General features: G+C 36.8%; 1 protein-coding gene across 2 annotated transcripts; it reads right to left on the bottom strand.

Annotated features, from left to right (window-relative positions):
* Positions 1-1,541: 1,541 nt before the first annotated feature.
* On the bottom strand, positions 1,542-14,017 carry LOC139118244 (uncharacterized). Of its 2 annotated transcripts, XM_070681522.1 has the most exons (5): positions 13,823-14,017; positions 6,467-6,666; positions 5,199-5,328; positions 4,362-4,569; positions 1,542-3,405 (listed from the first exon to the last, which is right to left on the bottom strand). In XM_070681522.1, the coding sequence occupies exons 2-5, from the start codon at positions 6,657-6,659 to the stop codon at positions 3,127-3,129; spliced, it is 810 nt and encodes a 269-aa protein (XP_070537623.1). In that variant the 5' UTR covers positions 6,660-6,666; positions 13,823-14,017; the 3' UTR covers positions 1,542-3,126. The 2 variants fall into 2 exon arrangements, with proteins under 2 accessions (XP_070537623.1, XP_070537624.1); XM_070681523.1 differs by lacking the exon at positions 13,823-14,017 and having other exon boundaries at positions 6,467-6,898.
* Positions 14,018-16,296: the final 2,279 nt, after the last annotated feature.

Raw genomic sequence — 16,296 nt, 5'->3', positions numbered from 1 at the left:
GCAAACCTTCCAAACAATAATCTCATGTCGAAATTTCTGTGAAACCATATTGCCGAATTATAACTAATTCAACTTGGGCATGCATGATCCAACAGATGACTTCATTTTGATTTTATTTAAAAAGTCAGTCTGAAATCATTTCTCACAAAATCATCAAAATGGCTGCTTTCATTGGCCTCATTTTGATTTATAGGTGCTAAAGGATCACTAGATTTTTCTTCAGTTACAGTGTGAGAAATCACGTGTAGTCTCCACGGTCAATAATGTTGCGCTTATTCAATACACAATGGAGAGGAGCGGGGCAGATTACAGCGGAGCTACATCGCTTCTTTTGTAGATTGTCTTTCCAACCACATCACACAATCAGCTATGGTTGATAGGTTTATCGCCAGTGACAATTGTGCGTCAACGCTTGCTAAAATGAAAGAAGAATTTTAAATTGCTCCCGACAAGTGTGATCGTATTCAGAGAAAACATGGAAGTTGGTTTTACGGCTGCGGTGTACAATCATGGATTAAACAACTCAGATGACACAATAATGTAATCGATCACACTGCAACCACCAGCTGTCACACATTTTATATTGCCAGCTGTCGCGGTGTCATCAAACACTCTACCGTTAAGGTGATATGCGCCTCGAAAATGAAAGACTTAAACTTTTGCTCGAACTTTCCTAAGTGAAACGCTCACCCATTGTCTTTCAAAATGAAAAATAAAAATCTGGGGTCACCGTGCTAATTGTTGTACTAGGGAAACAAATTACACAAGATTTAACGATATTTGAAATTCAAAATGGCAGCCATCTTGTGTTAACTCTATGGACAAAAACAAAAATTTTGATTTTTGAAAAACTAAGACGGTGAAAAGTTTTCTTACACCAAGAGCTTTAAAATGAACCCTCACAAGAGGTAAATCAGAATAACATTGATAAAATAAGAAAGCCCAAATATCTGTCTTCGAGGCGCGTTTGGTGACGTAACCTTAACAATGTGTATCTCAAAGCACTTACAAACTTCAATAGAGCAATCCCAGCTGCATGGACCACTTCATCTCTCGAATCCCTTTCCATGTCAAAGTAATCTGCTATGCACTGCAAGTTATCTAAGGATAGATGACACTGGAAATCATCAACGCTGTACAGTCATCTTGTGTTACTGATTGCGCATTGACATTGTCAATGTGACATAAATATTGACTCGGGATACAACAAATTGCCGAAGTTTCATCGAAAACATTAAATTTAATAATCAAGTAAGTGCTCGATTGAAACGAAGGTGCAAAAGTTACGTTGTCTTTTAAAAGCAACAACTTAGTAAACTATATAACATGTACAGTATTGTACGTGAGACAACGGGCGTCATAGTGAATTTTGTATTGTTGATCTTCCATTTTGCGTGCGTGTATTATTCCATGAACATATTTAAATCTAAGCTAGTATATTGTTGCTTTGTCTTGCAATGAATAACGTAGGAAAGACAAAATCGATGAGTACAATAGATACTGAATAGAATAGTTTTATTGCGTTCCAAGGCCACCGGCCCATATACAAAGGGGTTACATTAAGTATTACAATACAAATAAATTGTGAAAGTGATTTTCTTTGGACGTGACATCAAATCACACGTTTACAATATTTTTGTGTGGTTTGTCTCTTGTTCATGTTCTGAAACAAACTCATTTAATTACTCCATAGGCGTCAAGATACCAAAACAAATAATATTTGTATAATTTTTAAAGTACCAAGGACTGACTTAGATTTTTATAGACAATCCTGGAAAAAATGTTGCAGCAGTTGCTAACTGACGATCGCCAGATGCATGAAAATTAAGTAACAGGTATTATTGATTTGTACTTAAAGTAATTCAGGTCAATGTTTAACGCTCTGCTTTGGCATTTATTTCAATGAATTTAACCTTTTCATCAGCTACGTATACTTGACAGGCATTGTGGAAACCCTATAGTATTCCCCGATACTACCTGGTCCTGATTTTTTTCGCTTATTACCAATCATGCAATTTACAGTTTACAGAAAACGAAGGCGTCAAATATGCAGTGTCTAAGTCGGATAAAATAACAACAGCTACCTTTGAAAGTAAATCGTCTGTTTTAGAGTGCCATCTTATACATAGGTGAAAGTGAGTTCTGTCAAGGTGTAACTTTACAAGAAGAATTCATTAAATTATAATGAATCATTAATCGTAAATATTATAACTAAATATTATACATATTATAAATAAATAAATATTAAAAAATATTACAAATGTTATCATTATAAATCATAATTAATAATCGAATCGTACATTAATCATAATTAGATTTAAAGCTTTGTCAATACCAGTGAATTTATACGTAGATGTTGATGCATCCATCTGGGGCCACAATACTGGAAATTCGGATACAAACTTTGCACGACATAATCTGCGAGGCGAAGCCGAGGACATTATGCAGTATACAGAGTTTACTTGAGTCAATAATGATGGTTGGGCTACGTTATTGCTATTATTTTGTCTGAGTTTTTGCTTGGTAAGGTAGAAGTATATTTAAATAAACTTATGGAAATATCAGGATTTTCTCGAAGTGTAATTTCTCCCACACTCTTTTCACAAGTCAATTATTTGGATTTCGACTAGTGTATGTCATGATTTTATCATTTTATAAATCCCACTTTAATTAATATTTAATCGGGAACTTATCATTTCATTGAGAAATATCATGATAGATATGTGATCATATATCTGAGTAAACTATGGCGAAACCTATAATCTATAATACCACACACAAACACACACATATGTGTGTGTGCGTTTATATGTTTGTTGCTGTGTGTCCTACCAAGTAATGTTTGTATGAAATATCAATATTAATACCGTATTAGCATTAACAGTTTGATTTTTTTGTTTATTTCACTAACTTGACTGTGTTCAGTGAACCATATGTTTCTTGAAAATTGTCTCTTAACTGTTCTGTTGGCTTTGACGTAAACTTCTGGTTGCGTCTATAAGAATTTCGTCTTCCAATATCATTTAACAAGACGCAAATAGTAAATATTCGACCAGAAATTGAGTTCGATAGAAAACGACATTAATGACTGTTTGATCTCATGAAAATCAAGTTCTTAGCAGACCTCTATACATTCTGTGAGTTGCTTGATTCTGTCCCGGTTATCTCTCCCAGGGGTACTCTTTCTACACCAGAAGCTTGGGGTGCGTCAGTGTCCCGCTGTGGGTGTATCTGTGCATCCCCTCCCACTTGCTCTACTGCATTAAGTTGGTTCGCTAGGTTGTAGTAACGCCCATACTCTCGATTATTCTCAAAATCTTCCCGGACCAGCGCTGCGACGTCCAACTCGTTAATTGCATTTTCACCAAAAAATATCTCTCGTATCGCTCTAACAGCTTTTTCTTCCTACGGCGAGAGAAGGCATGTATACGAATCAGTGGAATGATTACTCGTGACAGTATGCCAACAAATGTATTCATTGTGCCTTGTCTAGTTCCCTACCCCCTTTCTAACGCTGCTGGCGCTACACTGACGAAATTCATTAGCACAGCGCAGCCAGCGGTAGAAAGGGGCAGGGAACCAGACTGTCAATGTGCCCATGTTCAGATAACACCAATGTATTTACTTGTTTAAGAATTACATGCACCATAAACAAAATACACATAATGATTTATTGTCAAAGTAGTAAGGGAGATATATGGATTTTAGTCTGATAAAAAAGTGTTATGATGAATGTGTCCGAAAGTAGTGGTCATATCTTGTCCACACGCAATATATCATCACAAGATTTTGTTCTGTGCATGGGGTCATTGATTTCGCTTAGTTTAAAAGAGAAAGTGTCATTTGAACATTTTAGTTCTGTCTTTCGCCCTGTTAAGCGATGTATCCTTTGCTTTGATAACATTTTTGTGCGATAACGTGTGATAAGGAGTATATATGTGCGAGTGCTTCACGGACAGACTCTACAGCGTGTGGAGGGGTTGCAGTCTGAAAAATTGATCACCGATATGTGGAGCAATACGCGCAAGTCAAAATTGACTCAGACAGATTGTGCATTCCCAAAAGATTCAATGTTAACATCGTTTTTCTTGTTTAGCAGACTACAGGGAACAAAAACTACCATAAAGTTGGGAATAGGGAGTGCACGGTGGACCTCCTTGGCAAACGGACTAAATCCCTGCACAAACCAATATATTGGAGACCGAGTTGCCTTGAAGGCGCTGTTCACTTCACAGGAATCACAATACTGGGAAATTGGTACCGGAAACCGTCATTGTAAAAATTTTCAAAAGAAAACATATAAACATGTAAACATATAATACGTGGACCATGTGACTCAAACTTGCCGAATATTTGCTTACTTTGGTTTTTTCTAGTCTGATAGCCGATCTTACTTCTTCTTGGATTAAGTCTTCAAAATCTCTACCGTGGTTCGCATGACAGTTGTAAACTAATACAAGGATCATAGCTACAATGGTGAGCACCATACCAACAATCTGAGCTATCGTCTTTTCTTCACTCGGATGGGTTTTATCGTCAGAACATTTCTCAGTCATGCAGTCTATACAACTGTAAAAAAATCAGGTTTGCTTTAGATATTTCTAAAAATCTGTCGAACTATTAGTCATTGAAGTCAGCATTCTTTCCATCTCAATATCAAGTACAGTAAGCACAATCACCAGAGTACTTGGCTATGCTGTCCCGACATAGACGCCATGTTGTAATCTCACTCCATATTTTAGCGTACGTTTCGACAAACACTGCTTTAAACGTAATGACTGTACCAAGAAGATAATGCAATTTAAAGGTATACAGTCACCTGTAATCTAAATATGCCCATATGTGGTCAAAGGGGCGTTCCTTTGTATTCAAAATGCCCATGTGAGGGCGCTGTTTTTAAAAAGAGGCCACCCGCTTAAAATCTGTGATTGCTTAGATTTTCTCTTTTCATGGTAACTGTGGCAAAATTGGAACAGGTGACAGTATACCTTTCATTCAAATTTGATGTAAGGGTTGTTGTCAAGTCTCTGTACGTGAAATGACACGAATTTCGGCAAATCATCCAAAATGCACAGCTAATGCAAATTAAACGGTCGCATCATTTGACAGGCTTCTTCCATTTGTGCAATGATCAAGTTATGGCATGGGTGTAAAAACAATTCTCGTTTATCAGCATAGATGATGAGACTGCTTATTACCTTCCATCTAAAGTAACTAGTATCCCCCACACAATAGGAAAAATGCAACACTTTCCCAGCGTCTTCATGGCCTTCTCTGAGCACAGTTCAGTATAAATTGCGTCATCCATCATTCCAATGAGATAGACACCTAAACCGAGAAAATTAAGGTAGAACGTGCCTCGGGGACAGATATTCGGACTCTCAAATTTCTACAATCCTTTTCAGATCAACCACATGTGGGGACTCATTTTCAAGCTCTTGGAGAAAGAAAAACTTATTTCACCGTCTTAGTTTTTCGAAAATCCAAAATTTAATGTTTCACCATAGAGTTAACAAACTGATGGCGGCCATTTTGAATTTCAAATATCACAAAAGTTGCGTAACTTGTTTCGCTGATTCTAAACTTTGCACGGTGATCCCCGATTTTTATTGGTGATTTGTCAAGAAAATTATTGAAAGTTTTATTTAGGAAACTTGAGCAAAAGAGGCACATACAACCTTAAATAAATAATGTTATATTTCGCTTCAGTTACATGATCATCTTGTCATCTTGAATAAACTCTCACCCTCATAAAGTTGAGAGCAGCATTCAATGGCACATTGCAGCACACAAAGTCGAGAATTTTCACATTCAATTAATAAAGCATATAGTTATCAGCAATCGTACTTTTTGATACATATTTGATCAGCGTTCCCAAGAATAATATTTTTCCGAGAATAATATTCTGTTTTTCAGACTATTGGAATTAGAAACTGTTGATTATATGCAACAATTTAAGGAGGATTAGCATTAAATAACAAGATTTTCGCCATTATGTTCTGTCATATAAATGGATCTTTATACGTCTCCGTTTACCATAACGTTGAATTAACAGATATAAACCTTATCAGCACAATAAATTATTGTGTAATATGCAATTGTAATCGTTGTCAAATGATTTCTCGTTCGGACGAAAACTTTGCTCTGAAACAAAAGCAACATTCGATATGACACGTATATAGGTATCATTGACACATTTTACATAAAACGTCTTGACGTGTTTTCAGGAGGAAAAAAACGAAACTGTATTTTAAAGGCATAGGTAGGATTCTGTGAAATACATTGATACTGACAGTCAGTGGAGCTTTGAAGGTAGTTAAACCGCTATTTTAACCAAGTTCTTTTTTATAAGAAAATGCTGTAAAATATCTCCATGTATGCGGTACATACCATATATTCAAGTCAGTCGTTAAGATATTGACCACCATAGTAGCAATTGCCCTCAAAGTATTCACGTGATACTCACCTAAAACAAACAGGATAAATGCTGGGCACATATAATACAAAATACCGTATACCAAGCGATAGGAGCATTTTGGACAGTCAAAAACCATTGTTTCAAAGATTTCTTCTGCGGCAACAAGAAGAAGGACACCAGTGAAGTTCGCGATGAAATTTCTGTTGGTAAACACCAAACTCGCGAAACGTCCAGTGATCATTATTAGCCTGAAGAAACAAAACCAAGAAAGTAGTATTGTTGTGAAGGGTGCGTAAAGCTTATGCGTCGTGCTATGCGTCTGCAGTCTATCAGTATACTCACTTCTTAACGGTTTCCTGTCTTCATCTGACCAACTTTGATGTTTTAGATATTACTTAAGTTTTTAAGTTAAGTTTTTGTGTTATATATTACACAGTTTTTTTTAAATCGATATTTTTCATCTAAAATGATAAGGAAACCCACTCATACAGTATTTTCAAAAAGCAGAGACTCTAAAGTTTAGTATGGTAGCAACAGTTTACTCGAAGGATGAAGGGCGTGTATATTTAGGGTAAAAAATACTCGATTTTGGTATTAACGATATAAATTAATTTAAGTCAAAAACTTGATACTATTTTCTGAAATTAACATTTCACTTGAAACAAGAATATAGCTAGAAAAAAAAATCACCTTTTTATTTTGCATTATATATCTTCATTCTAAAATGGCATGGATTGTGCATTGAAAGACTGGCACTCAAAAAGTGATTAAAAACATGATAAACAAAATTAAAATGCCTCGTATTAGCTATTTTGTTATATAGCATTTAAAGAACATATTGTGAAAATTTCAGAAAAATGGACCCAGCCAGGTGTCTGGTGTCTGGTGTCCTTCTTCTTTTCAGAAGATTTGTGCCAATGAATGTTTTCAAATAGGTAAAATTAGCTCAAGGCTACTCTGGTTTCCTATATGAAATTAATGACGGATTTTGTGCCAGAGGGTGTCATTTTTGGCCCACGCGGTGGGCGTAGCCCACCTAAGTGGGTCTATGTCATAGTTTGGCGTGTGTTAGTCTGTATGTGCGTCTGTAATATGTCTGTCAGTCAGTCTCTGTGTGTGCGTGTGTGTGTGTTATGAATTTGTGTCGTCGATATCTCTAAAACTTAATCAAATGTCACGTAATTAGGTACACAGAATCTTTCGGATGAAAACTAGATTTGCTTAGGTGTTGGGGGATGTCGGTTGCATAGTTAAGCAGAAATTAATTTTTACTTATTTCTGCTCATTTTTGTGCATTTACATAGCAAGGGAGGATGCACTAAATTATGAGGAGTGGGCACAGAGGACTTGGAAATAGTATTACTGTGACTAGGGTTTTTAGCTTGTGTGTTCATTCGAATGAGCTATTGTGGTACTGATGTTTTAAATTATCTGTGTATGTATCTCTTTGTGTTTGTCTGTCTGTTTGTTTGTTTGTTTGTTTGTCTAAGAATTATGACAAAAAATGACACTGTTTGTTTGTGTATGTATCATCACAGATATATATCTGGATTGACCTGACCAAAGTTGACAAAACTTGTTACAAAAATAACATTAGTCTAAGTGGTTGAGCATTTTTGCATAACTAATAACTAATTAACGTATTTAAGAGACTTTCCTACTAAGGAATATATATCAGTATAGACTTGACCAAAAATGACAAAATGCCATGTATGTTGCATTACTACAGTTAGTCCTAAGTAGTGAAATACATGTCTTCTACATGTAGTATTTTCAATATAAACAACAGGTATGAAGTTACTGATCCAATAACAAAGATGCCACCTATTTAATTTATTAAAAGTTATGAAAAAGTGCCAAGTCAGCACTTTTGCATCCGTGGCTTCTCAAAGGAAAACCTAAAATTATGATGTTCTCTAAAATAAAGCATGGTGACATGGTTTTATATTTTTCAATAAAAGCATCTTTCAATGAATCATTTGTGGAAATTTCAGAAAATTGACAATATTCCTAGTATGTTTTCGAACATTTCTGCATGCAAACCTATGACATAGGTAATTTTGCATAGCCTCTAGGTAGTCTACCTATACTACCTTAAGGTAGCATTAACTAACGGTACAATAAATTATCCACAATTCAGTTTGATTTGTACACACGACGTTAAAATGTTTATAACTTTTTTCAGTTCTACCTGAAAGAAGTAATATAAAACCTCTAGATAATTGATTAATTATATCTATTAAAAGTATGTTTAGATATTTCAGTATAAATTTGAAAGAAACCATTAAATAATCATACAAGTCATATTCTGCAGGTACTACAAATGCCAGACTTTTGGGTAGCAAGTTATGACAAACTGAAGGGGTCATTCTCTGTGAAAAGTCAGCATGTAAATTTCTTTTTCTTTTTGGAATGAATCAATATCCTTTCTTAATGAAGCATATTTTTCTAATCATTTGAAATAGGAATTGAGAAGAATGGTGTCCATAAATGTACGTTTTCAGACTTTTAAAAACTAGTCTGTGAATTTATATACACATGGGGACGCAGTAGACCACTGAGGAGTTTCAGTGTGTACCAATCATGATGAATTATGGGAAATCTCAAGCACTGTGTAACAGGCTGATGAATCGTTTTTTGAAAAACAAAAAAATTGGTGGCAAGGTCCTATGGAGACAAAAGTTATAGAGTATTAAAAACCCCACCTTTTAGTACAAAACGGTCCAGCCCTAGATCATGTGCAACATCAAGTGCGCAAGCGCATACAGTCAACATCATTGATCCAAGGCCGACATGGTTACCTGCTAAAATAATAGTGATCGGTAGGGCTGTTACAGTGTAAAGTATTTAACGTAGCTTTCTTTGGGAGCCATTCAGTGATATGTTGTGGACATACAGCAGGTAGGTTATTTTATGGCTTTTTCAGAGTGTGAGATGTCGTGTCTGATCACAGGACTGCAAATAAAGTAAGCATAGATAGCTCCGATAACTTTTGCCACCCGCTCGCTACACGCGTTGCCCTTTCCGAATTGACGTTTCGCTCGACCTAAAGTATCTCTATACAGCACCCCTTTCTCAATACAGATCTAGTCTTATAGTGCTTTATAGATTGCCAAAGGCTCCAAAAATAAAAGTGAATTTGTGTTATTTCATTTGAATGTTTACGTTCCAGTGTTTAGAGGGAAAAAGTCAATCGGCTTTTTTGTCGCATCTTTGTAGAATGTAAGAAAGATACGGTAGAGCAGTTACCAGTTCATCTCTCTCTCTCTCTCTCTCTCTCTCTCTCTCTCTCTCTCTCTCTCTCTCTCTCTCGTCCAGCATACCACTTTCAGTGGTGTTATTTTATTTTATTTTGTCGACATAAACATAGTCCCTTCACGAGGGGCTGTGACATGTACCATTTCGTGTTCACCTCTTTACGCTCGACCTTCGTAATTTGATTTCTTATTCCTGCTGTGTTTCATATCATACACGCAGAACGTATGTTGCTAAATGTCTGCGGTCTTATAATAGCGTGAATCGAAGGATAAACGTTAGATGAAAGCATTGATGGTGAAGTGATAGTGAAATTCAAGCAATATACTTTGGCAGTATATCGTCTACAGGACGTGTGATGAACGCGAAACTCACATTGGCAAACCAGCTACATCATAACAGCAACCGCGTACGCCAAAACAAATTCCTAGTGACAAGTTTAATACTTGTGTAGTCGAAATCAAAAGAGCGACAACAGTAAAAAATATGAAAACGTCGATACTAACATTTTTGTGAAATGCAGAGGCCGAGAGGAACTCTGTAACCACTTTCGTTTTTTCCCGATGAAACTTACAGCCAAACTAATAACCTCGTGCGTAAAATAAAATAAACAACAATGTAAAATAAAATAAACAGCAATACTAAACCATCCAAGAAGCCGTAATCATAAACGTATGAAAGACGTCCATTCTGCAAGTGAAATTCCACTATTGAGTAGTTGCAATGTTTCACACGACAGCAAAACCACGATTGCGCAAAATCAACACTCTCTCCGTAATTTTAAAATTGCTCGGGTAGAGAGAGAAAGTTTATTCGCTCCCTGGCATTTAATATTTGACTTGCCTTCCAATTTTCAATCACACGCTTTCCTGATGTTTTAAACAAGAAAAGTTCATCGTCTCTGTCATTTTGAACATGAACATTTTGAACATCTTTGCGGCTCGCTAGCTATTCTCGCTGGAAGACATCAAATGGAATTGGAAGATCACTTCAAGGCCAAAATTTACATCGTAACTATGGAGACTAGCGGTTTGTTTTGTGAGTAAAGCAGACTGAACTCCGAGAACCCGGCCAAACTATTATCTAAAAGCTATCAATCACAGGATTTGTCAGCTACGTGAAATTTGTAAAATTTGTTAACTTTGATACAGTTATCTGTCAATCATTACTGAATGCATCAAAACACGGATAACGGTCCGGGGACATGAACATTTACGAATGAACAACAACTCTGTAGCGGATCGATACTTTTCGACAAAATGCATGGGCCGAAGGCCCGAACGGTGTCATATATTGCCCCAGTGACCAGACGTATGTCTTAATTTTCGTGCAAGATTGTGAAATTGTTGATAGCTGTTCGTAATATTTTTTATTGTTTCGTATTTTTCATGAAGCCTGATGACTCTAAAGTTGTACAACGTAACCATGCAAACATCATCGGAAACAGAATTTGTTTTAACGCATGACTGTTAAAGACTTTGTATCATGAGCCAATCTTCATGATGTTTGAACCAATAGTTCTGTGCTTCTATTCCCGCTGGTATATGAAATGAAAGCGAGGTTTTACCGCGATTTTTTTTTATTCCTTGTTATCCACTTATCAGTGTTTTCCACGGGCGGAAGAGCGGAGAAATTGATCCAACATCGTATTCGGGCAGCTGGGAATTTGACCGCTACGGTACGCCCAACAGGGGGAATTGACAATGTCGCAAAATAGTAAGTTGCTTGCTATATTTACATTATACAAATTCGGCATGCAGATTCTAGCATCGGATCGATTTTGGTGCAACAATGTGATGCAATATTGCAATAATACTTACTTTAAGTCATGCTTGAAGTTTATGAGTATCTCATGTTATAATTAGCTCATTTACACATTTAATGCCTTTTCGTAATTAGGCCATGAGCAAAACTTAGTGGAGTGGATTTGATCCAAGTTTCGTATAACACATATGTTTTTGCTTAATGAGCATGCTATGAGTCGTCATACTTATATTTTGCAATATTTTTGAATACATTTTTGAAAGCTTAATGAGTTTCCCATATCATAATCAGTTCATTTGCATATATATCATGTCATTGCTCCCACACAATTTGCAATGCATTACAGTCCAACAAAACAACCCATCTAGAATAATTCATGTCACAACTCCAAAGTTGCACTTCAAAACTTTAAATTTATCTAACTTTATTGTAGTTGTTTATATTCCTGAGTTTGTTCTTTGTCATTGTATAGTGTAACTTGAAAAATGCATATTGTTTGTCATTTTAAAACTAATTGTCTTGCTTCATTTACTCTAGTAAAACAGTTATTAATACTCATGTGTCATGTAATCATTGTCAATGGAAATATTTTGGTCTTCCATTATTTATATAAGCCCGTGTAACTTCAGAGACCCCATGCTTGTTTTTATATCATAGGAACGCAAATCCTATTTTTTGTAAATTTCTATGGTGACAAATTCTATTATTCAATTAATCTTGCATTTTTCAGCTATTGCCGAGTGGGCAACTCAAGTTTTACTTTGATTCACATCGGCGTCCTTTCTAAAAATTTGCTACTGACCAAGGGCTCCAAGTATATTTTGTATGTTACATCTCCGATTATGATCTTCGACTTACTCCCATTACTTAGTCTGCCCTTTAGGATTTTTTTTTCGAAGTCTGCAGAAATTCATGAGTTTTTATGGGCACTTGAATCGGTGTTAAAGGTAGAACGGATATGTCATAAATGTGTAAAGGATATTCCAACTCACTTCAACAGGCAAGACGTCTTTCAGCCCAACACCTAGAAGAAATTTAATTTGGGACAAAAATCTAAGGAATCATATCAGAATAAATTTTGCATGGATATGTATAGGTTTCGACCTTTGTTTTAGCGTTAGCTTTAATCTTAGGCACTTAGTCTGATGAAATAAATAGCAGACGATTCATAGGGGGAACCTGACATGTCTTCCAAGGGACGTTGAATTCGAGGGCTAGCTTGGAAGCTCCTCCTGGATTTTTTCGTAGTGTCAATATATTCGTGTTTATGTACATTATCCAAATCCTCGCTAAAGTAGGTTTTGCCCCTTGGCGATTCGGTCAGGCTACGGCCCTGCTTCCATTGAAATATGATTCTCCTTCAGAAAACAACCCGGGATGCTTTGACCCGTGTCAACCTCTGAAACTGTGAAACGCTTTCCCCATACAGCTCGCGCCCGTCTGTGTAATGCTGATACCTGGTGATAAGCTCACGCGTTATACGCCGCTTGTTTACTGCCTGGCCCTTTCCTTACAAGCGGTGTGTTGAAAGCGACCTTTCTAGACATGGAGACGTAATTTTTGTCTTTCCTACTGTGAATATTTGAGTCAGCAGAGTTGCAGGAATAGGGTTTACATGGTTTATATCAAATTATGCAACATTGTGGCGTAAGGCAATTTTTTAAATTTGTGTCACTGTTTCTCAATAGACCTTTTCCCGGTTATCCCAAAATGCATTGCTGTGGCTATCATACCATATGGCATTCAAACCAACAAAAATATACTGATTTTGTGTTGTACAATGAATTGTTTTAAAACAATGCCACAAATATGCAATGCTAAAAAATGCCACGTGTATTTTATATTCATCGGCAATGAAAATATAGGTCAGGGTGTAACTTGCCATAGTGTTCTATGAGTAACCATCCGTTTTTCGCTCCATGGAGTAACATACCCTTCGTATACCCCACGGCTTAACACAGTTCTATGACTAACGTACGCTCAGTATACCCTGGCGCGCACTGCATCATGGAACCGGTAAAAGAACTATTCGCTATAGGGGTGGGCAACGTTGAGTTCGAGGCAAGTGATACTTCAGGTACATAACGATCGACCAAAAACAACTGTTTCGCTATACCATTGTATACATACGGTTTTTATAGAATTGCGTCAAAAAAATGCTTTGCATGGCGAATCGTCGATCTGTAGATGATGTGTTTCCCGTCTTATATTGTTTTCGCGCCATTTTACCGACAAGTTTATTTACCTGACATCATGAATCAGTAGACCATTACTCCCCTCACGATTCTCGACCGATAAGGTTAAACGCTTTCTCTTTCATGCAAAACATATCTGTCTCAGTGGCAAATAATTCGCGACAAATGTAAAACAAAAATGAAAACATACTTATGATTGGACGATTCTATACAAACAGTCTGCTATCTTCTCTCGCTGAGACAATAAACGCTGCACAGACGTATCAAACGGCCTTGTCCGCCTGCGCCTGTTCGCCAGACTTCTTCTAGCGCACAGCTCGATGATGTGAGGCACAAAGGGTAATGCACAGATGCAGAACATTTGTTCAGAATGTTCACAGTGCCTGTTTTGTCTGATTTGTCTTTCTCTTCAGTTTCGGATTCAGATAATGTGATAGTCACTTTCACTTTCACCTTTGTTCGACATAGGATACGTAATATCGTCCAGGACCTGCTACATCGTCTTCAAAACATATATTTACGCAATAAACCACACTCAGCGACAGTACACAACGAGATTTTGACCAGTTAACGACATGTGCACGAGCGATAGCGAGTCAAAATCGAGTGTATACCCGTTGCTGGTGTGGTTTATTGCTATCACAATATTACTAGTAAATTGAAATTCAGCTGTGAAACGTCAAAAAGGGAATTTTTCTCAACCTGAGAGCCTGAGGCCTTGCCTGGTCCAAGCGTGCTATAGGATGGTTAGTTTTCGGGTCTCAACCAATCAGATCACAGAACTTGCGCCATGTATGATGTAATTAATGATAGAACACTATGTTTCGCATATTATTCTGGACATGGTACATAAATGCGAGCTAATCGTCGTCTGTTGAGCCTTTAACCATTGAAATATACATGATCTGATTGAAGTGCTGAAAGAATGTCTGGACTGCTGGAATCGGTGCGAGTCGGATCAAATTTGCTTCTTGTGTGGTCCAGGGGTTCAGCACTTCACTGAATCAGTCATTTTAAAAAACTGTACGTATGGGTTGTCGGACTTTTCTCATTTTACCAAGTTTCTGAAAATGACCCCGTCCCACCAGTTTTCCATACCCGAGCAAAAGTGACCAAAAGCCCCATGCAGCACTTCCCAGGATAGCACCCCCTCTCATGTGTCAATCAAAGACACTTATCTTTCATATTGCACAGATTTCCATGGCATCTAATCTTGCCATCTGATTGGCTGGAGCCAGGGTTTATATTATCAACAAGAAGACCTGCGCAACATTTGGAAGCTAGGCTAATTTCGAAATACCAGCTTGAGAGCTGAACTCCCAATCAGGTTTGACTGGTCTACTTTGATTTCGATTCTTAAATTTTAGTCAGATTCAGCTCGATGAACTCACCGATGAAGAGCTTCTACAGGCAGCGACGGCGATCGAACAACAACAACTATTTTTCAATTTCTTGTTGAGCGTTTTTCAAATAATTTTTTCAAGTTTTTACTGACACGTTCTTGTAACGTTTATGCTGCCGAGACTACTGAACAATCGTCTCAACTTCGCGTCTGAAATCGTAACATTTTTAACCAAAATTCAAAATGAACCATACCACCATATATAAAGCACTCAAAGCTTTATTCTCATCTTTTTTCACTATTCTGATTAACAAAAAATATCCGTATCACTAAGTTAAACTTCTTGGTCAACTAATTTCTTCGATCTTAATGTATGGAGCCGAAATTTACGCAAATAACTATAAATGAGAATAGTTGTATGAAACATACTGGCGCTAATGCTAAGTCTGCAAACTTACACCAATTTTTAAATTAAAATTTTAAAAAATGAATTAGGAAAACCTTTATCATGTTTAATTATCAAAATAAAAATAAGTACAATTGAACAAATTGTCCATAAATCCTGTTCTACATTGTTCATTACAAGAAGTATTTAGTAATAGCACTAGAAGATAAAGTATTTCAAGTAATTCTTTGTGACTGAAAGCGACAGGAACTGTTTTCAGTTTGACAAATTCCGGCTTTAAAATGAGCAAACTCCATGTGTTACACATGAGTGAACTATATGTTTTAGGAAAAACCCGGGCTTAGCAATATTGTGGATGAATATCTGTAAACCCCATAACAGTGATTCGAATATATTCATGCGCCATTTGATGATGAAAATATTTCTATAAATATACGGACTTTCATCTATCGGGGAAAGAAATATGATTACCCTTTGCATTTATACCAATAATTTAGAGTGGAAATTATGTAAGAAAGGTATGTAATAAAAAAATTATAGCAAACACAAGGGACTATACCTGAAGGTAGGTGATCATTTGCCAAAGGTCAGGAGGGCAAATGGTCTCCTGCCCCATAGGTACATCGTCCCTTGCTTTGGCTACACTATATGATCTACGTTTTTATTTGTACTGTTGTCCATTCGAATTTCGAGTTTGACCCATTTGTTTGAAACATTATTTTGCATTTTCTAGACTATTATACTCTCTTTCAAAGAATAGGCATCCAATGTCATAAGTTTTTTCAGAAAATTTAAGCCTACTTGGTTACAACGCGCCAGGCCTAGCGCTGTGGTAACTAACGCGTTCGAGAAGCTTTCTGCTCGTGACGTTCGAGGCCCGAGAAAAATAACCTGACGCGCGATTTGTAGGGCTGGA

Source organism: Ptychodera flava, chromosome 19 (assembly GCF_041260155.1).
Source record: "Ptychodera flava strain L36383 chromosome 19, AS_Pfla_20210202, whole genome shotgun sequence".
NCBI lineage: Eukaryota > Metazoa > Hemichordata > Enteropneusta > Ptychoderidae > Ptychodera > Ptychodera flava.
This window is presented reverse-complemented; position numbering and strand designations above follow the sequence as displayed.